We start from the raw sequence: 25,990 nt of genomic DNA on the forward strand, positions 1-25,990 counted from the left end.
AACATGAATTGATTTACTTTCCAAACGACGTCAGTGATTCTACTCACCCGGTCAACAAAATCACAGTGCTCCAAAAACCCTTGTGGCGATAGAGATATTTAAAAAAATTATGTAAACAATTGTTGCTGCATGAAATTAAAATTTGGTTTTAAAAAGTTGGTACTCACTTTTTCGCCGACTTGAACGCCCGAGCCTCCGTTGTTCTTGTAACAGCCAGGGAAGCGTCTTCAGATACCAATTCGAACTTTTCACAACACTTAACCTGTCAAATATTCGACGTGCAATCGTCAAAATACACTCCACTGCAACCGGTACCGCTAATACACTAGTTTACACACAAAATGCCAAGCAAAAATTTAGTCAAAATCGCGACTGCATCAAACACCCCAGCAACACGCACTTTCAGTTGAACTAAACAGAAGCGAGCATGCGCATTTGTCCTTCTTTTCGTAACGCACGTGTGATTTAATTGTTCTTGGAAATTGGAAAAACTAGTTTCAACGGAACTGGTTCTGTTTACCTAGGTCAAAACAAAAAAACAGAAATATTTATATTAAAGGGATAAATATTAGATAATAAGTACATACCAAATACTACTAAAATGTGAAATATGTAGTTATTAATTGTATGTATAGTTATTAATTACAATACTGGTATCGTATTGTAGTCGTGGGACAGATTTTCAAACGTTTACAGGTAGATACTTTATAAGCTTCAACATAAATAGGTTCTTAAGTGGTATTTTACACAATCGTGTTTTTATTATTCAAATCTTGAATAAAAAAACTGGGCAGTACAAAAATTATCTATGTACATTTCACTAGATGCTGTTATTACTCCTTTTCACACTTAGGTAATTATTAATTTTCTCAATGTTAAGAATTTTTCTCGTTTGTTCCTAATTTTCTCGTTTTATTCAACATTATAGAGGCATACTTTTTGAAATGTTATTTAAAGACGGGGTGTAAGGAGAATGACTGTCATTATTATAACAGGCGATTGGACCCAAACAAACAAAAAAGTTTAAATTTAACCGGTTTCTAATATTATGAAAAAAATTCAAAGATGGAACTTAGATAAATTTACATCTTGGCTGCTTTCTCTTATCTGCAAGACAGAGATGTGATTAACTAGATCGTAAAAAAGCGAATTCAAAAATAGTTTAATGTACATTTTTGCACCAAATTTTTTTTCAGAGAAAAAGATATAAGTTTTCCATATATTTCTCACAGCATGTGTTCAAAATGACTGGAACTGGAGTTATGCATTTCATTTTAAATTTCTATGGCCCCGAAAATAAAATCCACATGATGTAAGTCATTCAAGACGTCCAGACGACTTGAAAAAAAATAAGAATTAAAGGAGATAATTAAAAGTACAAAGTGCAGTCGACTAGGAACGTCAACTATCACTATCTATGTCATCCAGCGGATTAACATATATGCATACTTTTTGTGTATTCAATAGTAACACCCTGTTTTCACGGGGCGCCACTGGACAGGCCTACATGCATCTCTATAAAAGAGACAATAAACTCCAAGGTGTTTTGAGCACCCGAAGCTTTTATATAGTCGCATCAATCTCAATTATTTATCACTAATGATGGTCGCGCCAGCTGATGAAGTATTAAACATAATAAAGGACTAACAAGGATAATGAAATTAATTAAAGACGGCAAGCGATTTGTAAGCCTTTTTTCCTGCACTTAACGAATAACATGTGGAATTTTTATAGTTTAGTTCTTATGGGGATTTTAATTTAATATACAGGGTGTTCTTCAAGCTCTGCGACAAACATTGGCAGATTGACTTTCAGATTTTCTTCTGAAGAAGAGCGTGACATGTCTCGAAACATCGATAAGCCTAAACCAACAGCCATTTATTCTGGACCTAACTTCATTTTTCCAAATTGAACTCTCTGTATACGACTGCAATTTTCAAATTCTCGTCGAATTTAAGACCCGCCTCAATTATAAAAATAAATATCGGGTTTATTGTATGTAAATTTTGTCTTTGACATGTTAATATCCACCGTCTACAAAAAAACCTTTATCATTATCATTAAAAATAACCAAGACACCCCTTAACAATACTAAAAAATACCTGGGGCGCGGAAGAATGTGTTTTTTTCGACTCTCCACGTCACATATATTTACAGTTCAATTTGGGACTGGCAACAATAAGTGTCAGAAGGTGTATAGAATTTATTTCCTTCTAATTCTTGGAAGCCATTAGAAGCGTCCACAAAGCTAACTACGTCTTCCTCCCTTTCCCAAGCTCGTCTACCTGCTCTGGTGAAGGGCCCATTATTTTCCCAAATAGAATTAAGGTATTGTCGGGACCGGGGTAACAAGTCAACCCCGTGAATGGATGGCACTTTCAGATAATATCTGGGGAACGAATAGGCCGGACCACTACATGAGCGCTCTTTTCGCTGTCTACGAACAGGGTCAAACTGAGTTCGATGGTTACCGTCGACAATAATTCAAACAAACTTAGCACAAGTTTTGTCATTAGATTTTTCTTACTTTCGTCTATTTTTGTAAGATACTTGAAAATAGGTTATAAAGGGTTAGTCAAAATTAAAAAAATATCAATTTATGGTTTAAAAGTGGGTCTAAATTCTGTTGTTACATTAACAGTCACGACCAAGGCAAGAAACAACAGCGAAGATCTACCCGGAGGACAAACGGAGCCAGCAAGAGACGCGATCGAACGTCGACCCGTTTATTTGCAGTTGATTAACCAGGATAGTAACCCAATTTTTCGAAGTCATTTTTTATGTAAAAGGATCGTGTTATATTACACGTATGAAAAAAAAATAAAATTACAATTCCTTATCTGTTATTCAATTTTTTGACTAGCGACTCATTTTAATTTTTGGCTTGAGTTTCCGTGCGGTCCGACCCTGCCCTCGCGGCACAGACCTTCGAGGCGGCGTAGTGTAGGCGACGCGCTGTTCGAGATTGTTTTGTTAAAGCCCGCTGACACAAGAGGAATTAACTGCGGGACCGCATCGAATTGAATGCGAACCCTGACGGAGAGAGAGAAAGGTAGTACTTGCCTACAAGTACCTTTAATTGCCGGTACAAACTCTATTTGTAGTTGCCACTTTTCACCGTGTCAGTTAGTGGTTGATGGCCACCATTGTCACACTTTTTTCGGGTCTTGACTGACGCGACTTAAAAATTTAACATCCTCCTCAGCACTGATTCAATGTTTTTAACAGTTGCGAATTGATTTGACATTATTACGCCCTATAATAAACTGATTCTTCCGTTTTAATACTGCGACAGTTCAGCAATTTATGCAAAGATATAGGTACCTATACATTGATACAACGAAAACTTTTTTGGGACCGCTGACTCCACTAATAGTCCAATTCAATGTGACTTTAAATCGGATTTTGGTCAACTTGCCTGAATTTTTTATATAAGTTAGTTTGAGATATATAATAATAATAAGTAATAGATAGTATTTTTTTTTTTTCAACCCCAAGGCAGGGGTGAAAAAAGATTAAATAAGGGGGTTTTTCAAGATCACTCAAAAGGGGTAAGAGGTAGAAAAAAAAGTTTCTTAAGTTGTAGAGTATAAAATTCTACATAAAAATGGTCTATTGACTTTTCCTTGTGCTATTAAAATTAACAGAGTTAGGGAGACTAGAAGTTAAGGGATGATTTCAGAAATTTAAAAAATCATAAGTAGAAAAATGATTGAATTTTATATATTTATTTGCAATCTACTCTAAAAAATAACTTTTCAGAGAAACGTTTATATTTTTTAATTTTTAATAAAAAAGTTATAACAATTTCACAAAGCGAACTTGATTTTTTATCTTTGTCGTAAAACAAAAGAAAGCAACTTTTCATTATTTTAAATAATCAATAGAATGGCATAGGAAAAAAAATATTTTAGTGTTAAATCATAAAAATTAACGATTAAAAAATTGAAATTGTTATAACGTTTTTATTAAAAATTAAAAAATATATCTATTTCTCTGAAAAGAAAGTTTACATTTTTTTTAGAGGAGATTGAAAAATTATAAAATTTATTAATTTTCTCTTGACTTTTCTGCTTGTTCATTTTTTTAAATTTCGGAAATCATTCCTTAACTGCTAGTCTCCCCAACTCAATAGACCATTTTTATGATGTAGAATTTTAATTAATTTTTTTATGTAGTATGTAAGTCGGGGATGATTCCAGAAGTTCTCAAAATTTTTTAACAATTTTGGTTATTATCAGTTTTAAGTGCAGTTTTCAAATTTCAATGATTTTGAATATTGATGTTTATTATTAAAGCATATCATTAAAAAAAAAACCTTTCCAAGTTTGTAAACACTGAATAATACGCATTTTTTTTAACTCGGTAACCGCACCTCATAATATGATTTGGAAATGCGTAAGCATAACTCATCTTTCTTTTTTTTGTTTCAGTGTTGGTGGTACCCCTGGAAGCGGTCTCCTCCTAGGTAGGGAGCTCCATCCCGCTTATCGGTTGCCTCCACATATGGAGTACCTCTATTCTCTCCAACATTCCACAAGTAATTCTATTCATGGTAAGGGGACACTCAAACTAGATTATTACGCCCGTATAAGTAGTTGAATACAATCAAAATAATAAACAAAACGGGAAATTGTAATCAGTAATCGAATAATAATGCAGCCATCTTACATTGCTACAATTTGTGGATAACTTAAACTGAGAAATTCCCATGTAGACCAGGGCGAATCTGTGGAAATATTTCATTTCTTGGATGTAAGAGGGGGCAAGCTAATTTTTGCTGGAATACCTTCAGTATAACTCACATAATAAAAGTGTAGATTCCTAGATCTGGGCGAGGTCCGGAACATTTTCAAAATTGCAATAATGTTTTAAAAATTTTAAAAAATACCTATTTTATCTGAGTTTTTTACTTATATCTTGGAACCTATGCATTTTGGAAGAATATTGAAGAGGAAAAAAGTTTTAGAATGGAATTTTGCACAACATACTGTAAGTTAAAAATGTTTAAACTTATTACCGATGTTGCAAAATAGCAATAATTGATGAAAAAAGGCAAACGAATCAAGTCTTCTTTGATAATTTTTTTAAAATGCTTTAATTGCTCCGAAGGCATTCTAATTTTGGTAAAAAAAACTTTATAGTATAATAAAACAACACACCAAATTTCATTAAAATTGGTTCGATACTTTTCGCAAAATAATTTTTTGAAAAAAATTTTGAAAAAAATTTTCGAATTTTCAAAATTTTGCACAGCCTCAAATAAAGCATCTAGATACTTGAAAATTTTTTCACATAGAAAAAACCGCTTAACCTTTCAAATGGTTTTTGAAAAATTGAAATCGGTTGATTAGGGCGGCCACAGTAAATTTTTAAAATTAACATTCTTTTTTTATTTTCAAACAATTAGATTACATTTATTAATTTGCAATTTAAAAAAACTACAAAATTCAATTGTAAAACATTTTTTCTTCTTCAATATTTTTCCAAAATGCATAAATCTGAGGATCCACACTTTTATTATGTGAGTTGTACTGAAGGTAATCCAGAAAAAATTTGCTTGCACCCTCTTACATCCACCTCAAAACAGATCCGCCGTAATGGTTGTCAGCCTTATTTTACATTTTGAGGTTCATAGATTCCTTTTGTCTGTGATCACAGAACAATCATTTTTTATATACTGTGTTCTTGAAGGTCATTTTGATAAAAACCACTAGACTCTGCTTTAAGACGGTGATATGATGATTTTCCTATACATGAGATCAAGTTTTCATGACCTCGAGGTCATAAAAAGGAGTACTCAGAGGATTTACCTTCAAAAATCAAGAGTTGACCTTGAAATAACCTTGAACTTGGCCATCAAGGTCACATCCAAAATCACCCAAAGACCCAAACAATTTTGTAGAAGTTACTTTCACGACATCTCGCTATCCTGACGAGATACCAATTTGAGAAGTTCTCGAGGGATATTTGACCTTCAAATGATCTTGAAAATGAAAAAACAACTGAACCACGTCTTCTAACGTAAAATCCGGGGTCAGAATTCGGGAACAAAAATTGTATTACTTTAGATTTTACTTTAAGGTGTTATTTCTTACATGACCCTGAATAAAAATAATTAAAAAAGGAAAAAAAAACATTTTATGTAAACATCCTTGTGTTTCTTCTTCTTCATCTTCTGTGTTGTCCTTTTCTGCTCTCTCATTTTTCGTTTTTTGTCAAATTCTCATATTCCTTTGAATAGAATCTGCGGAAAAAATAAATAAGAAACCTCGTGGCTACGGTCGTGTACGGACTTTTCTGGGATACATAAAAACCAATTATTACTCCATTTCATCGTTTTCTGCTGACCACTTTTACAGCCTTCGCTCGTAAAGCGACGAACATATCGAGTTTTTTTACGGCCCGCTCAGGCTTTAGAGTTCTTCAATTAAAAGTTTTAGATGTTTACTACATCCCGCTGATCATCGGCCCCGCGGAATGCGCGAAATCCCGAAACGACACACCGGATTTACTTCTCACGCTAGCGCGCTTTAATAGAGATATTCGTAACGGGCGCCGGAGTCGTAAAATTTTACGACAGAGTAAATTTAAAAAATATATATAAATATTTTTTGTTCGCACGCAGCCAACGTAAATGTTGATTGTTTTTTATGTTGCAGTGATTGCGTTTCGCACAGAGTGTTTGTTTAGTAGTTACGTATAAATGTATAACCTACGACCTGCATATGCCTAAGGACGTAGAGCCGCTGGCGCCTTGCCTGCGGGCCCCTAAATTGGCTAATGAAAACATTAATACAAAACATGATATAAATACTGGGAGTTGCGATATTCCAGTAAGCGAGAACTGATTCACTCGGCGCGTGACGTCACCCGGAGAGTGATCTAAGCGATTCATTAATAAGATTTATGCTAATGGTTCATGGTTGTGTATCTATTAAATAATAACAAATATTTACATGCTCTTCAGTGTTATCAGCATTATTCGGTAATTCCTGTGCAGATTTTTCCGAATCTTCCTTGGATTCTGACATATTATGACTGTTATTTTTTAAATTTAGCAACATCTTTAGAAAATCACAATCATGCCACAAGTGCCATGAATAAACTCGAACATTTTTGGTGTTAAATATATGTTTACGTCCAGATTTTTAAAATATATTCATAATTTGGAAACCGGAAAAACATTATGTCTTTGTAAAAGGATTTCCTTTGATTGTCCAAAACCAGTACAACGTTTCTGGATGATAACAAACAACATTGCCAATACTCACTAAAGGAATTGCATATACATTCAAAAAGACACAGGAACAGTATGAAATTTACACCACTTTAGAATATTCACAATACGAAAGCCAAAAGAGGTCTGTACAGACAAGACCCACAAATCGCTATTACTCTCCACGTGACGTCACATTGTGGTCACGGGATACGCGATATATCTCTTAGTTTTTGTATTACGAGTAGCAGCATCTTCAAATAACATATCCTAGCATATCCCGGACACCCTGTATATTTCGTTATATCAGACATGTGAGGCAGTTACCGTAGCGAATCACGTCTATCCCCCTTCGAGTTAATATTTCACAAAGTGGCCGGTAGCGGGGCCCATTCGATTCATATTTATGGACGTACTAATGATTTATTTTCGCGTCGGGATATGTTTATTTACTTTGCCATATCGAAACGGCCCCGGTTTATTTATAATCTGGTGCTGTTTATTTTCCGTGGCTTCTTATACCAGCGCTCGAGACGACTGACGCACAATAACTCCGTCTGTTACAATGTCGAAACGGCCTGTTTGTTTTCTTTTGCCACACTCTTTTTATAGTCAATAAAAGCGCCGAGTTTTCTTAAAACACTAGTCGTCGTAAACAAAGGGCTACGCGGAAGCTCCTCGCCGACTGCGAGCGGTGGTGTTGAGAGAAGTATAAGTTTCTTCCACCAAGAGAATGTTCTGTTGCCGGATCGTTTCCTTATACAGGGTGATTCAGTCATAATGTCTTTAATTTTAACCACGTATTCGGAACACCTAATAAAGAGAGAAAATCGAAAAAAATTTTTACTCGACCTTTTAAAAAATAAGCAAATTATCCCTTAACTCCTAATGAGTGAGTGTTATTTAACGTATTGTCATTTTAAAAAGCAATAAGTCACATATACGTACTACAAACTGAATAATTAATTGAACAAAATACTAAAAATTTATTTCAATTATAAAAACTGTTTATTCGTTTACTACGGATTAAAAACGCATTAAAAGCTAGATTAATGACCGAATTTTACGGTAAGTCAAGATTCACTCTCGATGAACCTTTGTGGGTCAGCGGCCAGGAGCGGTCCGAGAGGGGTTTAAATAACATAGCCCCACAAAATTAAAAAGTATCGGAGCTGGTATTCAGACCCTTGTATTTTCATGTATTTTTTCCCACTGAATCCGAATCTGCCTTCAGATTTGGCCCAACGGGTCTGAGTTTTCGGGAAAACTCAAAAAACAGGTCAAAATTCACAAAAACTTCATTTACGATCGACAAAAGTTATAAAAAATCAAATTATTCTACCTTCTGTTTAATTCCAATTTATCATCATAGAGTCAGACAAGCTGGTCCAATTTCATTGGGTGGGTTTTATAGGTGGTACAGGTGGATGAATAAATATGCGTATTCATGCATGAACGACTGGATAGAAGCGTGGGTGGATAAAAAGGTGGATCCAGAACTCTGCAACACGAATTATGCCATGAAAATGGCGTTTTTAAGCATTTTGATCTATTTTATGTTTTTGAATGAAATTGGACCAGCTTGTCTGACTCTATGACGATACATTGGAATTAAACAAGTGAAAAATTATACGTCTAGTGAGCTGGTAGAATAATTTGATTTTTTATAACTTTCGTCGATCGTAAATTACGTTTTTTGTGAATTTTGTCCTGTTTTTTGAATTTTCCCGAAAACTCAGATCCGTTGGGCCAAGTCTGAAGGCAGTCTGAATACCAGATCCGATACTTTTTTTTGGGGAGCTGTGTAATGAATTGAATTTTTTTTCAGGGTAAAATTAATGACATTATGACTGAATCATCCTGTAGATATGAAAGAACATAAATGTACGCAAAATTTAAAAGTAGACCTCATCCCTTCAGTTGCCAGGTTTATAGTCTTTACGAAGTAGTTGAACATGTATAAAAACGCCTAGCAATGAAATTTAATGAGTTTCATAGGCGTCCCTAAAAAAGTTTTCTGCTAAAGGTAAAAAATTATAATAATTTGTATATAATGTGTAGAGAATTTTTATTATATGTTCATTTGGACAATAAAATATTTAATGTCCTCAAACAATTTTATTATATTGATGGTAAATTTCGTTTTAATATCCCTCCCTCCCTTTCGCAATTGTAATATGAATGATTAATGGAAGGTGCCTATAATAAATTAAAATTACCTGAATTACATCAAATTCCGCATTGCTGTACTGCACTGCTAGGCAATTTGTCTGTCACTTGTCAACAGCTGAGATTAAAAATGAAGTCCTCTATCAACTGTTAAAAGTTAGTAAAAAAGGGAATCACTTTGTACAATAATACATTGTTTACATTGGCAAAAACAACGGTTAGAACTAATTAGGTCATAGATTCTAAGAAAATTATATTTTTTTCGGATACTCAATATTTCTAGAAATTTTGGAGAGCGAAAAACAATAAATAAATAAACTGATTCCAAAAAAAAAATTAAAACGGTTCAACCGCGTGCGCAAAAAGTTCGTACCTCGATTTTGCTATGACTATTTCACAAAAAATGATATACTGAATAAAAACTTTGGCAAAATTTCAGTTGAATCATTTTTTCTCATAGAATCTGTGATTAACTACTTGACTTGCTTTCCAGTAACATCTGAGTCGACGTTCAACCACGCCTATTGATAGTTCCGTTAATTCTCGAGGTGGACCTTGGCTGTTGTTGCCTTTGGCTTCACTTGGTTTCGGAAATTCCTAGTATCGTTGAATTTGATCTTCTCTCGGTTTTATGTTGGTAATGGTGAAATTTTAAACGCGGAGCTTTTCACGGGAAAATACTATACCATATATATTATTTCAGTATTAGTATTGAGGCTCTAAAATTGAGGAAAATTCTCTTCTACTTTAATACAAATGTAACCAACGGACAGTTCGAGTAACGGTGGCTCTCCACGATCGTCGCCGAGTGCTACCCAGTGGGAACAGACCCTTAGTCGGTCCGCACCGCGGCGCAGACCGTTAACCAACACGCTAATCTACTTTGCGAAAGCGAAAACGGCATGTTAATGCACGCTATACAGCGATATTAATATAAATTATTGCGGTTATTTTGAATAAAAGCGGACTGAGAACGACTCGAATCAATAAAGCCTCTAGTTTACGACCGCCGGCCGGTTTCTCGAGGAGAGAATATTTCCTGCTCTTTTACTGCGTATTAAAATATGGAACGGGGCGGCTGTAAAAAATGACATGTCGACGTTTATGGTGCAGCCGTTAAGCGAACACACTCTGTTGCAAACTGCCGATGGTATGCCTTGCTAACTCGGCCCTAAAACAATGTCTCTAATCCCAGCTTCAATCGTCAGTAGTCGATAATATCGTGAGAGTTAGATTATGTTGCAAATAACTCAAATAATTAAATGGTTACTTTCTCTGCCAAATTATAAGAATACGTGCCTAAACTTTTCGAGAGTGAAGTACAATCAACACACCAGGGGCGTGTTTTCTAAAGAGGGATATCCGGTCCAGGCGTTGAACAATCACGTCGGTAACACTATCCTGCGGGCACGCTCGTAGTAGTCGCATAAAAAAGGGCGCAACGGCGCACCAGACGATTGTTTTTCAGCCGGAGCAAAACAAGAGCGAGGAAAAAACACCCCAACATCCGGCGCACAGTCTTAACGAGCCTCTAACATAACAATATTTACACGTTTGTTGTGGCGTTCGGTACGAATGGCCGTCGTTATTGCCCCGGTTTGTTTTGGAATGTTTTGTGCCAGAAACAAACTTTAACCATCTTGCTGTTGGGCTAACAGTGTACCTGTTAGTTTCGTGGAATTGTTGATTATAATTAATTAAATACAGTTGAAATGCTAAAGGATTGGAGTGAATGACTGTATCGAGCAAAGTACTAAGTTCTGCAACCAGATATACATTTACTTTGTGTACAAATATCATCACTCCCAGTTTTCATCACAAAATATTTTATTCTAAGGAATTTCTGATAAGTGGCTTCGAAATTTCAACAACTCTAAAATGTATACTCTTATACAGGGTGGAAAATGGATACGTTATTAGATTTATACCGTATACCGTAACGAAATCACATAAAGTTTGTAAATAAAATAAACAAATGTAATTAATATGTCATGCTAATATTTTTTTTATATAGGAGAGGAGGCACATTCTTTTGCATTGATTTGTCTTTGTTTCTTAACACACTTTGTTTGTTGCTTGGCACTTTTTTGTGTTCTTTTATTGTTTTTGTTTTACTTTTACACTTTAATTAATAATTGTAATAACTTACAAATGTTGTACGTTCAGAAAATGAATACCAGACACTTACCGTATGTCGCTCATGTACAAGGTAATCAAGTGGTTGGTTGTATAGGGTGACACTTAAGTTGGAAGAACAAAAGAAAGACCATAACTTTCCAGGAAGAGTTTTAATAACAATAAACGAAACAAACACACAAAATAACGACACAACGGGCTCGAACAACATTATTAATTTATTTACACATGACAGCGTACCGAGATTCAGGGAATGCGAGATCCATAGCAAAATTTGGAATAACTTTATCCATTATTAAATTAACCCAAGCCTCTAAAACTAAGTAGACTGCTCAATGTGGAACCCAAGGAAAAACTGCCTGTTTTTCGGAGATCTCTCCTGAATTCGACACCTCGCTTCGACACGCCCATTTCTTGGGTCCAGAAGTTTCTGTTCTTATCTTACTGGCGGGAACCCTGAATATCGGGACGCTTTGGCATAACTATGCCATGTTAATAATTACCTAATTGACTGGAGTTACAAGTAACCCTAACCTTCCACTAGTGACTCCGTGTAGCAATACGGGACGGATTAGTCAACCTCATTTAATATATTCTTATAGCTTGGACAATCCGCCTAAAAACCAGCTATTTGACCTATTATTATTTTTCTAACAACTTATTCTTGGAATTCCTACGTTCTCTGGAATGCATTTCGCGCGTTATTTGAAATATCGATTTTTCTCTTTATACCAGATGCTAAACAGATGGCCCCGACAGTCTAAGCGAACTTGTTCAAAAATACTGTTAAATTTCATGAAGCTTTCTCCGAAGAACGGCCTTGTGGCGACGTTAAACCTACTTGAAAAAACTCTTAACTTTTCGATAAATTAGTGTTGACTGAAACATTTTACTTTTTGGCCCATCCGTTCTGAGAACTAATAAATAAATTACCACGTGTCCCGGCTTTTGTTACAATATATTTTTTCACGTTTGAGTGCCACCGTTATTATTTTTTCTAGTATTTTACAATTGTGTTACTGATTTGAGTTCTCAATGGTTAGTAATCATATTCATGAGTGCAAATTAAAATAAAAAATTGGTAATATGAATGTTTTTCTGGACCTTGTTAAAAAATTTTAAAAGTATCCAGACCTCGCCTAAAGTTACTTGCCGACCCTTGCTCTAGAGTACTTTTATATCGGCTACAAGATAGTAATGAAGCCTAAACGATTTGCACACTAGATTTAGAACCTAACTTTTTGTATTGAATGTAAGTTTATTTGATACAATTGATATACAAGATTTGTTTACATCCTACAGACCATACACAATGTATTGATGCGAAGAGTTGTATTTTGTACTGGCCGGGATCATTGTCTTAGTTAATTAACTGCACAAAGTCTGAGCTGACATTCGATCACGTCTATTGATGGTTCCGCAGTGTCTTCGGTGGTTGCTATACCAACAGTTTCAGGCATTGCGGGCGTCGTTTGCTTTGGCTCGGTATGGTCGGAGTGGTTTTGGACAGTTCCAGTTTCCAGTTGCGGAACTCGAAAAGTCAGTGAAAATCTTTATTCTCAACGTTGTCCGAGTTACTTGGTTGACAAATACTAGCTCTGCTGGAGTAGTTTTAAGGCTACTTCGAGCTACAGGTACAACTTCTTGGTGTGGATTCGGAACATGGATGAAATTTGAAATACAACACCATGTACTTCAGTGGTTGCATACGCACTTGGAGCTACCGTTTTACAATCCCCGACAATGGACTGACCTTGATATTGAACCGCCCTGTTGGCCGATGTGTCGTAGCCAAAACATGTCGGCCATCAAGTATTTGTCCTACGTCGAGAATCTCTCGATTATTACCGAAGACATTGTTGCAAGTAACGGGCATGCCGGGCATTGTAGAAGCGTGACGCGCAAGCAGAATCCGATATGCAGATGTTTAAAATTATACGCGGCTATCGGAGCAAACTAGATGCGATCTGAAAATAGCGAGAGGGCAACGCATCATTAACGAAATGATGGACGATCCCGACGCTCACCTACATATGGTCCCAATAACGCGCGTTGTATGAAGGAAGTGAAGCTCGAAAGGAAATTAAGCGTGGAAAATAAACCAACCGAAGTCGATTTAGTTGTAAAATCACAAACCGGCCGCCAGAACATTCTTCTAATCCAGAAACACAATGTGAACACTCAAGTAAGTCGAGCGCAGTGACTAAAACGAAACCATTCAGAAATATGCGAACGAAAATAGATTATACTGCATCTTTACGCACAATGCTCGGGAGTATAATCTATTTCGTGCAGTCCAGATGCGTCCAACGGTTCGTGCATGCCGTTTTACTGTCGACTGTGTAAACTACCACGAAACTTGTGAAGTGGTCAACGCTAGCTTTGATCTCCAGGCCTTTGTTCTTATCTCGACGCTGCGCGAGTTATGCACCGATGTTTCCAATCTGACGGGAATTTATATGCCCGAGACTTTACGGCCGCGCTCAGCTGCAACCAGCTATGCCAAGGGGTTCGCGGACAGGGGCGACTCGTCGGAACGGGAGATGGACGGGTTAAAATTTTAAACGAGATAAATACTAATGATTTTGTTGTAAGCTTAAAACCTCTCGAAATATTGGCGATATCGGAGGAGCTACGACAAATAAATTTTAAATTCACGTACGTCACTGTTTTAACGTAATATTTCGGCGTAAGCTAGAATAAATGAAAAATTCCAGTTATTAGTAAGCCTAGTATCTCGATTTGTATTAAAATCATTTCGAATAACTGTTACAATTGCCGCATTGTACATTTACGTATATTTTCCTGCATTATAATCCAGGCGGTATCTGTTTCAAAGAGTCCATATTTGCATGAATCGTATATCCACGGAGATTTTTGGCTTTTTGGCTTTCAAATATAACTAGAAATTAAAATTTTTCTATGCGCATAAAAAAAACGTGGGCTTAACTTTTGGCGGCACAATATGTTAAAAAATTTCGAAATATGTCATGTTTTTCTTCCTATTTAATTATGTATCTTTTCAAAAGTTGATTTTAGGTGAAAATGCAAGAGGAAAAAAGTGTTTGTAATTAAATTTTACAAAATATAACTAGTTACAAATCGAATGAATCATGATTATTATTGTAAAAATCGAAAAAATTGCCAACAGTGGGGTTAAAAAACATTATTTTTCAGGGAATTTTTTTGAGATCTTTAAGTTGGGTATAGGACCTTCATACTTGGCTGAAGAAAAGTTCATGTTATGTAGAATCATCACACCAAATTTCATCAAAATCAGTTCGATAGATTTTGCATAATAATTTTGCAGTCCAGATTTTGAAAAAAAATTTGCAAATTTTCAAAATTTTGCACAGCAAAAACCAAAGCCCTTATATACTTGAAAATTTAATCACATATAGAAGGGCTCTCAAGCTTTCAAACGCTTTTTGAAATATTCGAATCCGTCAATTAGGAGAGCTCTGGCGCATGTGTAAACATTGGTCGAATCTTTGTACTATAATTTTGTATTTTTGTAATATAATTAATTAATTTCTCATTTGCTTATATTATAAACAGTAAATAATATTTGAATTATACTTTAATCACAAAAGAAATGATGATTAAATTAATAATTAATTAATTAATTAATTACTAATTTTCGACATATTTTGAAAATAATTGTTGTTTAAACAATTTTAGAAAATTTAAATAAATTTGTTTTTGATCCTTGATAAACAGTATATAAGTGTATGCACTTACCTTTGATAAAATAAAAAAATAAAGTTGATAATTAAAGGAAGTTTAAAAATAAAGAATTATCGGACTGTTAAAAGACCAATAATTATTAATGCTAGGCATTTGAAAATACGCTCATTGTTTTTTTTAAATCGCAAGACATCGATTTAAAAAAAAATCATCAAAATCGGACCTTTAGAAGAATTTTTTAAGCGCGTCGCGGTTTTGAACTCGCTGATTGACTTTCGAGCAGGCCCACCACCACCCGTTCGATTTTCTTGAATTTCTCGCTTGCATAAATAACTTGAAATTTGTTTTAAAGTAGGTTGTCAATGAAGAGAAGTATTGCAAATTTAGACCTGGTAAGAACTCGGAATATCAAAGGTATTTTTCGAAAAATTTGCCCGGATGTCCCAGCACATTTATAGACCAGAAAAAATAATTTACGGGCGATCTGGGGTCGGGAAGGGGAAGGGGCTGAGTTTTTAAGGGTAAAAAACGGTTTCCCTTGATTTCCGGAAAAACTACAAGTCTTATGGAAAAGAGTTAAATGGCAAAGTTGTAGGTAATAAAAAGATCTACAACTTTTGTATTTACACTTTTTTCACATAACCTCAAAATTTATGTGAAAAATTCAAATAACCAAGTTTTTGGTTTTTTCTTTTTTTTACAAAAAAATTTTTTTTTTTTTCACGAAATTTGGTGAAAACTTACCTATTTATGTCCCAAACACGCTGTAATTTTTTTGATTTGAAATATTTATTTTTTCACCTTATTTTTACTTAATATCGAAAAAGCACCCTAATTTTCAATCGAAAATTCTCACGTCAAAATATCTGCTTTTTTAAAAACGTCGGTGGGCTTTTTCTTCGTTGAAATCTCTACTTTCTGATGGTGTAAAAAAAATATATACATTACTATGGTAAGTTTTCTGAGGAAATGCAAAGAAACGAAAAAAACTACCTTATTATTTTTCCTTTCATTTCTGTTATATTCTCTTCCTTTTCCAATGGGTCATCATCCTACTATAATTTTTTTTTCACTTTTTACCATTTTTGAAGGCTTAAGCACTGATCTATTAGTGTAAATGACGGTTAACTTTGATCGGCTATAACTACGTAACTAATTGACCAACCGATCTGTTTTTTTTTTTAAAAGAAGCGTCTTTCCAATAACTTTTAAAACCAGCTTTAAAAAATTTGAATTGATTGAATATTCACAAAGTTATTCTAATTGTTTATAAGTACAAAAATTCAACCAATGTTTAAACAAGCGCCAGAGCTCTCCTAATTAACGGATTCGAATGTATCAAAAAGCGTTTGAAAGCTTGAGAGCCCTTCTATATGTGATTAAATTTTCAAGTATCTAAGGGCCTTGGTTTTTGCTGTGCAAAATTTTGAAAATTTGCAATTTTTTTTCAAAACCTGGATTGCAAAATTATTATGCAAAATCTACCCGAACCGATTTCGATGAAATTTGGTGTGATGATTTTACATAACATGAACTTTTCTTGAACCAAGTATGAAGGTCCTATACCTAACTTAAAGACCTCAAAAAAAATCCCTAAAAAATAATGTTTTTTAATCTAATTTTTGGCGATTTTTTCGATTTTTACAACAATAATCATGATTCATTCGATTTGTAACTAGTCATATTTTGTAAAATTTAATTACAAACATTTTTTTACTTATTGTGAGTTTAACGAGACTATAGACTAGACTATATTTTGTCAGGAAGCAAATAAATCTTTTTATCTATTTATCTAATATGGACTGGTAGTTTAATCACCTCTAACGTGAAATTCGATCGTGCCTACGACATAACCTCAAATCCCGATAAAAAAACATACGAAATAAATACGTTTCAAAACGAAGCAGTACATTATTTATCTCTTTTAAAGTTCACGATATAAAATTTGACCTCAGCCCACTCGCCTGTATGTCTCGGCTCTCCGCAGTCTATTTATTACCCATAAATCGTCGGTACGCAGACTACCTCTGGTTATTATTTACCTTTCAAGTGCGTACCATGCAGACACGGCCAATAAAATTGACTGATCATTCGAGGACCCTCGACGGGCGCAGCTCATTAATAACGCCGTGCGCTCAAATTATCCCGTTCCACACGATCATCAGTCAACTTCAGAGGCGCGGGATGCCTTTTTGGCGTTCAACGGCGTTGCCTGCTCTCCGACGTCCACCCATTTGGTGAGCCGAGCTTCCCAATTGCCTTGGAAATACACGGAATTTAAACAATTGGAAAACACAATGGCAGAAATAACTACAACAATAAAATAATCCATGGCTGTAAATTGTCTTTATTCATTCAGAAATTCTAACCCACATAATGTGTTCTAACCTCACATTGTGAACAGTTTGAGAGGTTCCAATCGAGTTAATATCTCTGTCTTTGTCTAATTATTTTCTCTCTTCTGAGCATTCATTCATTCGTCATTTTTGTTTTAAGAAATAATTGACTTTTGTTTTTAAATACGTAAAAAGACCTCCTTACTTTTCAAAATATCGAAAACACAATGAAATTACAAAAGAAAACGAAAAGTCAATAAAAATGTATTTTTCTGGATCTGGCGATGACTTTCACCGACTTTTGTTTACACCACTCGAAAAAGCGGAAAAAATAAGTTGATTTAAAAAAAAAAGCATCCCGGTAGTTACTTTCTAAGTGCCACAATCCATTTGTTAAGTAAGAATTTTGAGAAGTCGAGCGCAGCATGGGCAATATGACGTCACAGTGCTCCCCTCTCCTGGATACCGCTCAGCTGCGCCAATCACGCTGTCTTTAACGAACGTTTACTTGGTCACATCTTGGTCTAATCCATTCAAAAAAAAAATCAGCGTATAAAGGAAGTTTTCTACGAGACCCAATTTATTACAAAATATTAAATAGAACAGCCAAAATACCGTTTGAAAAAAAATATATATCTCGGCTTCTATTGGTCGGATCGAGAAGCTTTTTTTTGCTTAATTCATGTTTTTTAAGCACTAATTTGATGCAATTGGTTTGAAATCTGTATATTAAAAAATTGCCGAGGTAAGGACCCCAGTTAGTTTTTTTTTGGTTTTTTAATAACTTTTTGATTTTGCAACATAAAAATCTGAAATTTACAAAGACGCGAGATGATTTGATTACCTTTCGATCCTTTCTTACCGAATTTCGATACCTTGATTTGGGCAGAAGATATATACGCTCGCGTTTTCGACTTTATAATTTTTCAATTTTAAAATTAAGGGTCCGGATTGCGGGTATTTGTTGAGCACACCAACAGTTACCTTTTCCTGTAGTTTCATCCAATTTCAGTTAAATTCGTTCTTTTTATATGCACATTTTTTTTTTTCACCGCTAATTTTGCAATGTAAAAAAAAAGCGAGCTTTCACAAATCCCTAACTTTGTAGCAAATTTCCTCAGGAACAAAATCGATAAGTACACCTCATGTCGATTAGAGGCTTATTTTCGGAGATATAAGCGAAAAACTGGAAAAAGAGCGTTTATTTTTTTCTTTTGTTATAAACAATATGACGCTCGACCTCCACAAATACACAAATTTAGCCTTTCATTATGTGTATTTTTTACTTAATTTTAAGCCCATAAAATTCGAGGTACGCCCGATTTTAAAAAAAAAAACCTAATTCGCCCGGACTATATAGCCTGAAAAATTAGTTTAATAGTTATCATAGTTTCAAAATTTGAATGATTTTTTATCAAAAATTGTACCTATTAAATGAAATTTATATTTATTTATATTTTTTCTTTTAGAAATGTTGTGAATATTTGACTTTTTCTTTTCTAAATTTCTTCGGCCATATTGGATCCGTCATTTTGAATTTTGAATTTTCTAATTTTGATTTCAGATTCAGCGACCCCGAAAACTTGAAGAATCAGTGAAAATTTAATTGTTTGTAATTTAATTTTCCTTTTTTTTGTCTTTTATCCCATGGACTTTTAAAGCAGTAGGTAGTACTTTCAGATGCCAAAACGAATTTTGCGGGGAAAACTACCCCGTGATGTAACATAACCTTAAATATAAAGAAATCCCGCGTTTTTCGCACTCTTAAGTTAGGATATCTGGAAAACTTTACTCTTCTTTCAGTTCTTTCTATTAAAATGGCAATGACGCTTCTTACCCGTCAATCCGACGACGGTTTTTTTGCGTTTGGTTTTCGAGAAGAGGCAATTAATGCGCCTTTCATAGGAAACATATTTCTGAAAATAAATGGAGCGTCGGCAGCGGCATGATTTCGTGGGGGTAATTAAGAACAGGGTTTCTATATTTAAGCGAGTTTGGCGCCGTTCTTACGGGTTCTAGGAACGTGTCATAATTTTTTGTCAGGAAATGTGTCGATACCGAACTATGAACTATTTTTAACCGCGCAAAGCGCTTTTATTCCTATAATTGGTTGGCAGTCTTTAGAGTTTGTTCGGTTTACGTGCAGATTTTCATATTCTGCAGTCTTTTGAAACCTAGAAAGGGAACCGATACAGATTATATTCCCATCCGCTAAATAACGTACTGCTAGCGCCATCTATGAGATTCTATAGAAAACTTCGAGTCCTCGTAGAATCCCAGTGGCGTCTCAACTAGGTACTTACATAGGATGGTTGTAATGTTACTGAATATATTCGTGGAGTAAAAGTTTTTTTTTAACTTAATTTGAAGGTTGTTTTTTTATTACAGGTTTAGGTTTGAGTCCAGAATACCTCAGCGCCAGAAGTCTCACAGAACTACACCCTTCATCCACCCTGGCCAGCACCGAATTTCCCTTCAGCATTGACGGTAAAAATTTTATACAGTCTCTCTATTTCTACTAAGCCGACTCATAATATGTAACTCACCTGTATTTATACAGTTTATACAGGGTGTTTTGGAAAAAAGTACTACAAATTCAGGGTATGATAGAAGATCTTAGGGGTCATATTCTTTTATTTTTGAGATATAGGGCGTCAAAGACAATTTTTGTAAATTTTAGCCACAATTTTCCAAAAACACAGCAAAATGGTTGAAATTTATTACTTCTTCATTATTTTTTTCTATTTCCTTGCAGGTTCGAGGCTGAACAGCCCGCGGCCGGGCAGCATCCGCGCGTCCCGCAAGAGGGCGCTCTCCTCGTCCCCCTACTCGGACTCCTTCGACATCAACTCCATGATCCGTTTCTCGCCCAACTCCCTGGCCTCCATCGTGAACGGCTCTCGCTCCTCCAGCGCCAGCGGTTCCTACGGCCACCTGTCGGCGGGGGCGCTCAGTCCGGCCCTGGGAGTCCACCCCGCCGTGCACCTGCAGCAGCTGCAGGCCCACTTCATGCGCACCTCTGGCACGCTGCTGCCGCTGCCGCCGCCGGCCGCGCCGCCGCCTCATCCTATGTACTCGTTGGGACACCACCCGCTGCACGTGTCCCACAGCGCATCCAAGACTGATGTAAGTAGACGGGTCCGGTTGTACAGGGTGTTTTGGAAACTGATCCAACATTGTAATTAAACCAAACAATAATGCTTGGTTCTGAATGCAGTGATAGGAAAACCGTTTTATTCCTTGTAGATTATAAGCGAACGGAAAAAGTCTGAGTCTAGTACAATAACGCAGCTGGACGCCGATTCGGCGGCGGTTCGCAAGTCCAAGATCAAGAAGGAGCCATCGCTGAACTCCTGCGGGCCTAATGAAGCTGCGAACGACCCCACAGACCTCAAAGACGAGCCAGGAGACTTCATCGAGACCAATTGCCACTGGAAGGACTGCTCTACAGAATTTGGCACCCAAGAGGAACTAGTTAAGGTTTGCAACGAGTATTTCTTTCTTTTCTTAAGGATATCCATACACTGAGATTTTTTACCTCAGGAATGGAACGGAATACAATCAGAAGTATTCTTAATTTCAGCTAAACTTGATTTCTTAACATTTTAATTGTGTGACACATAGTTTACTTCAGAATTAAATTTTTTATTCAAATTTTCTTAACTCAAATTGTAGTAGTATCCTGAAACATTCCTTTGGATCTTTTTGGATTGGATTCTTTTAATTTTGCAGCACATCAACAACGACCACATCCACGCGAACAAGAAATCGTTTGTGTGCCGATGGGAGGGTTGTTCCAGGGCAGAGAAACCGTTCAAAGCCCAGTACATGTTGGTAGTTCACATGAGGAGGCACACCGGTGAAAAACCACACAAATGTACTGTGAGTATCATCACATTCTCTCTTTGTCTTTATAAATCGACAATTCCTTTATTTTCCTCAGTTCGAAGGCTGCTCCAAAGCTTACTCTAGACTAGAAAATCTAAAGACTCACCTTCGATCCCACACGGGAGAGAAACCCTATACTTGTGAATATCCCGGCTGTTCCAAGGCGTTTAGTAACGCTTCCGACCGTGCTAAGCATCAGAACCGAACACACAGCAATGAGGTAAAAAAGAAGTGTTTCTATTTCTTTCTTTCTTAAAACTTAAATCAATTACTGTCCCCTTTGCTCTCAGAAACGGAAAAGTAGTAAGTAATAAAGTCCATGTTGTCAGTTGTATGTAGAAGAATTTTTCCATTTCTTCATTCCTAAGTATTTAAAATTTCACTCTTATTCTAGAAACCATATGTGTGTAAGGCTCCCGGCTGTACAAAGAGATACACGGACCCCAGCTCCCTCAGAAAACACGTCAAAACAGTCCACGGAGCTGAATTCTACGCCAGCAAGAAGCACAAAGGCTCCGAACCCAGTTCCGAGGATGGTCCTGCTGGCCTGGATTCCAGTCCTCGTAGCGAAGACTTACAAAGCCACAAAACAGCTAGCCTCAGCAGTCCTAGCATCAAATCGGAGTCCGACGTTAACTCTCCTGGACACCAACAACAAGGTAGCCCACTGGGCGCCACTCAGTTAGTTGGAGGGTTCAACGATGACTTCTCAGCAGACTTAACGGGCAATATACCAAGAAACGAACCCTCAGACGACCCATCCTGGGCTTACGATGCAGAAGATCTGGAAATAGATGATCTGCCCATCGTTTTGAGAGCTATGGTCGGAATCGGAAGCGAACGAGGCAGCGTGGCGCTAGCAGACAGAACGTCCAGGTTGCGGATGAAACACTTGGGAAAACCCAAGCCATCTAGCATCCCCACTTTAAATACACAAAGGAAAAACATAGCTGACTTGAATAGGCGTATCACGGATCTCAAAATGGAGAGCGGGTTGCCTCAAACACAGGCGAAGACGCAGCTTACGGAGTTACAACAAAGACTCCAGCCTCCAGGCGGCACCCAAGCACAGATAAGGAGAGATAGTAATTCCACCGTGAGTTCTTACTACGGTAGTATGAGGAGTGCCGATATGAGTCGGAAGAGTAGTCTTGCGTCGCAAGGGTCGAGTATGAGACCAGGAATGGCACCCGGATCCTTTTATGATCCCATCTCGGCAGGTAGCTCCAGGAGATCAAGTCAATTGTCCACTGCCACGACTGGCGGTACTTGCATCCCTCCTCCTCCACCTTCTCACCTGCTCGCCGGGCAGCTGCAGAGGCTGCAGAATTCTCCGAACCCAGCCAACAACAGCAACCTTGTTCTCCAGGTGAGTTTTCTCTCAGTATGTACTTATTGAGTAATTAGTTTAAGAATTGAAGCTTATAACTCTTGTCATAGCATGTGGGTTATAAATATACCACAAGGTTGGAAGTTTGCTATACTTATTGTCATCATATTAACTGATGTGAAGGATTTGCTTTGTTTCCCACAATACCGTTAGTTATGTATCCATTTCTGTTGAGACAAATGTATCACGGGTGGAATGTTAGGCAAATTTTATAGTGCAGTATGACAAGAGTTAATTAAGATATGTACAGATCGTTTACTAATTTTTCAAATTTACTTTCAGCCCCAAAACATATCACTACAGCAAACCGCCATTCAGCAGACCTGGTTATCGGGTAACCTCCCCAACATTCCAGCCTCCACCACAACCAGCACAGACACCAGACGAATGTCGGAGCCCTGCCACACCATGACAGACAGAAAAAGCCCCCCTCCAAGACCGGCTTCCGTCACATTATCACCTCTAAAAGGCACTGCGAGTTTGTCGGACCTCCATCCCAATCAAGCAGTGGTTCTAGACGAAGTCGGTGAAGGAGAAATGGTAGAGAATAAACTAGTGATCCCCGACGAGATGGTTCGGTACCTGAATCAAGTAGCAGACAATCAAACGGGAGACGTCACCGCCATGAGTTGGTCGGAAACACCGGGAAATGTCCAGAAGCCCTTATCAAGCCCCTCGCAAATGCTACAATCCCCGCCTAATTTCCCCATTTTGCCTTCGCCGCAAAACACTAACATGATGTCGCCGTCGTCGGCCATAAATCAACTGCTACCCTCGCCGAATAATATTAATCAGATGATGCCTTCACCATCGGCTAATTTGAATCAAATAATGCCTTCACCGGCACCTACCATGAATCACATGATGCCGTCGCCGGCCAGTAATCAAATGATGTCTCCTTCATCAAATATTAATCAAGTAATGCCATCACCAAGTTCAAACTACCAAGTGATGTCTTCACCATCTTCAAACTACGGGGGCATGCAGAATCCTATGCTCTCCCCAGCGCAGAATATGAATCAAATGGTACCTTCGCCGATGCCAGGGCGTTGCCACTCGCAAATGATGTCGCCCAGTGCAAACCCCCAAGTGCCTCAGAACTGTATAATGACTCCAAACGGACAGATTATGGTGCAGAACAGTCAAATGATGATGGCAAATGGTCAGATGATGTCGGGGAACTGCTACAACAGACAGACGAGTCACAACAGTTGTTATAATAATTGGGACAACAGCGCTATGTGTCAGAACATGAACGTGGTCCAGAACGAGCATCACGGTATGTGCGGCAGGACTCAGAACGACTACAACAATCAGTGTCGTCCGCAGATGAATGTCAATAACAGTTATTTGAACGGAACGCCTATGGTTCCAAATCAGTGCACCAACCACAACTACCAGATGTGCGCACCAAACTACGTAAATAACTGCCAGAATAAGATGGCGAACAACTACAACTGCAACACGTACCAACCGGGGTACAACTGCGTTCCCAACATGGGGGAACCGCTTCCGTCTCCTGCCATGGCGACACCGGCACCATCGGAAGTTATGAGCCAGCCTCAACAGGCGCAATTGAGCAGGCCGTGCACCCACTACACCCAAAACTGCTACCCCACGCCGCCTTACACGAACCAGTGCGTTCCTAATTCGGGAGGGTGCAGCAACTGTGGCAACTGCAGGAAAACGGGGTTTAACAAAGGTTACAATCAGTGCGGTAACAACGAGATACAGTGCAAAGACATAAGCCAGTCGCAAATGTCACCCGGGATTACGAACACGACGGGACAGGGTAGTAACGTAAACGGTACGTCAATGCTCGGCATGCGACAGGACGCTTACCAGAGGACTTTAGAGTATGTGCAGAACTGTCAGTCATGGGTGACTAATTCGGATATGGTCAGTAGCAGCACGCATCCTTTGTCGAAGTGCGGGGAAAAGGGTAGGTCGAACATGGTGGTAAACGACATGACGTCGTCGCTCAGTTCTCTCCTGGAAGAGAACCGCTACTTGCAGATGATCCAGTAGTTTAGAGACGATGATGGCGAGGTACAATTACTGATTACTTTAAGATCCCTGTATAAAATGTATATTGTGATATTAATAATATAATTTGATTATGTTATTTTTGCAATAATTCAGTTTAAAGGCTTTAACTCCTGTGTATAAGAATTTCTAATGTAAAAATTATAAATAATTATATATTATGTGGATTCGAGTAACAATTATGTTTATTTATGTTAAATTGTAACGGGGTCGGACAATGATCTCAGTGCTAATTATAAGGCCATTTACTGCCATGTTGTATAAGTATATATCGGACAAACGTAAGTAAGTTTTGTATATATTGATAGTTTTATGTTAAATTTTGTATTTGCAAATGGAAAAATTTAATAAATGATATGCTTAACTTGTTTAGTTTTGTTTATATTGTATGTAGCGTTGCTTGTAAAATGCTCAAGAATGTTTAATATCACTTGCTCCAACTGCTTTCCAAAAGAAACATATACACATTGTGTGTGTTGCATCATATTTCAACGTTTTCAAAATAATTGAAAAACTTTTTAATTTTTTCTTAATTTTGAATTGTCAATCAATGCACTGCACAACAAGCACTCCATAATTTAAACAATTCACAAAAAAATACAGGTTTGTGATGTATAGGTATAGGTATAAGTCTGGATCTCGTGCACTGATTTCAAAGAATTTCTTTCTCCGCGTAAATTCAAATAAATTTGGATATTAGGTATAACAATTATTTTCAAAACTTATTTTTATAAAATATTAATTAATTTACAACTTATTTTATAAGTCTTTTCGAAGTCAGTTGAACATGTAAAAAAACGACTGGCAATAAAATTTAAAAAATTATAGTAATTTGTATACATATGTGCAGAAAATTACTATTATATGTTCATTTGGCCAACAACATATTTTAATTATTTATGTCCTCAAACAACTTTATTATATTGTTGGTAAATTTCGTTTTGTTCCATTTCAAAAGGTCTCCAAAATGCATTTTGTAATAATATTATTTCTCCCTTTTGCAATTATAATATCAATGATTGAAGGTGCCTATAATAAATTAAAAATTACCTGAATCACACCAAATTCCACATTGCTGCACTGCACTGCTGGACAATTTGTCGACTACTTGTCAACGGC

At 36.8% G+C, this 25,990-nt stretch overlaps 1 protein-coding gene across 1 annotated transcript; it reads left to right on the forward strand.

Annotated features, from left to right (window-relative positions):
• The first annotated feature begins 1,244 nt into the window (after positions 1 to 1,244).
• On the forward strand, positions 1,245 to 25,235 carry LOC108908196 (transcriptional activator cubitus interruptus). Its single transcript, XM_018712133.1, has 9 exons — positions 1,245 to 1,312; positions 4,434 to 4,555; positions 19,936 to 20,034; positions 20,303 to 20,673; positions 20,794 to 21,027; positions 21,280 to 21,429; positions 21,491 to 21,655; positions 21,830 to 22,804; positions 23,108 to 25,235. Exons 1-9 carry the CDS (start codon positions 1,245 to 1,247, stop codon positions 24,851 to 24,853), a joined length of 3,930 nt encoding a protein of 1,309 aa, XP_018567649.1. The 3' UTR covers positions 24,854 to 25,235.
• Positions 25,236 to 25,990: the final 755 nt, after the last annotated feature.

This window comes from Anoplophora glabripennis, unplaced genomic scaffold, assembly GCF_000390285.2.
Source record: "Anoplophora glabripennis isolate ALB-LARVAE unplaced genomic scaffold, Agla_2.0 scaffold18, whole genome shotgun sequence".
In the NCBI taxonomy this organism is placed as follows: Eukaryota; Metazoa; Arthropoda; class Insecta; order Coleoptera; family Cerambycidae; genus Anoplophora; species Anoplophora glabripennis.

Coding starts and splice junctions, on each gene's coding strand:
- LOC108908196 (XM_018712133.1), top strand. CDS start 1,245: ATGACTGGAACTGGAGTTATGCATTTCATTTTAAATTTCTATGGCCCC. Junction 21,430..21,490: donor AAAAACCACACAAATGTACT/GTGAGTATCATC, acceptor TATTTTCCTCAG/TTCGAAGGCTGCTCCAAAGC. Junction 21,656..21,829: donor ACCGAACACACAGCAATGAG/GTAAAAAAGAAG, acceptor CTCTTATTCTAG/AAACCATATGTGTGTAAGGC.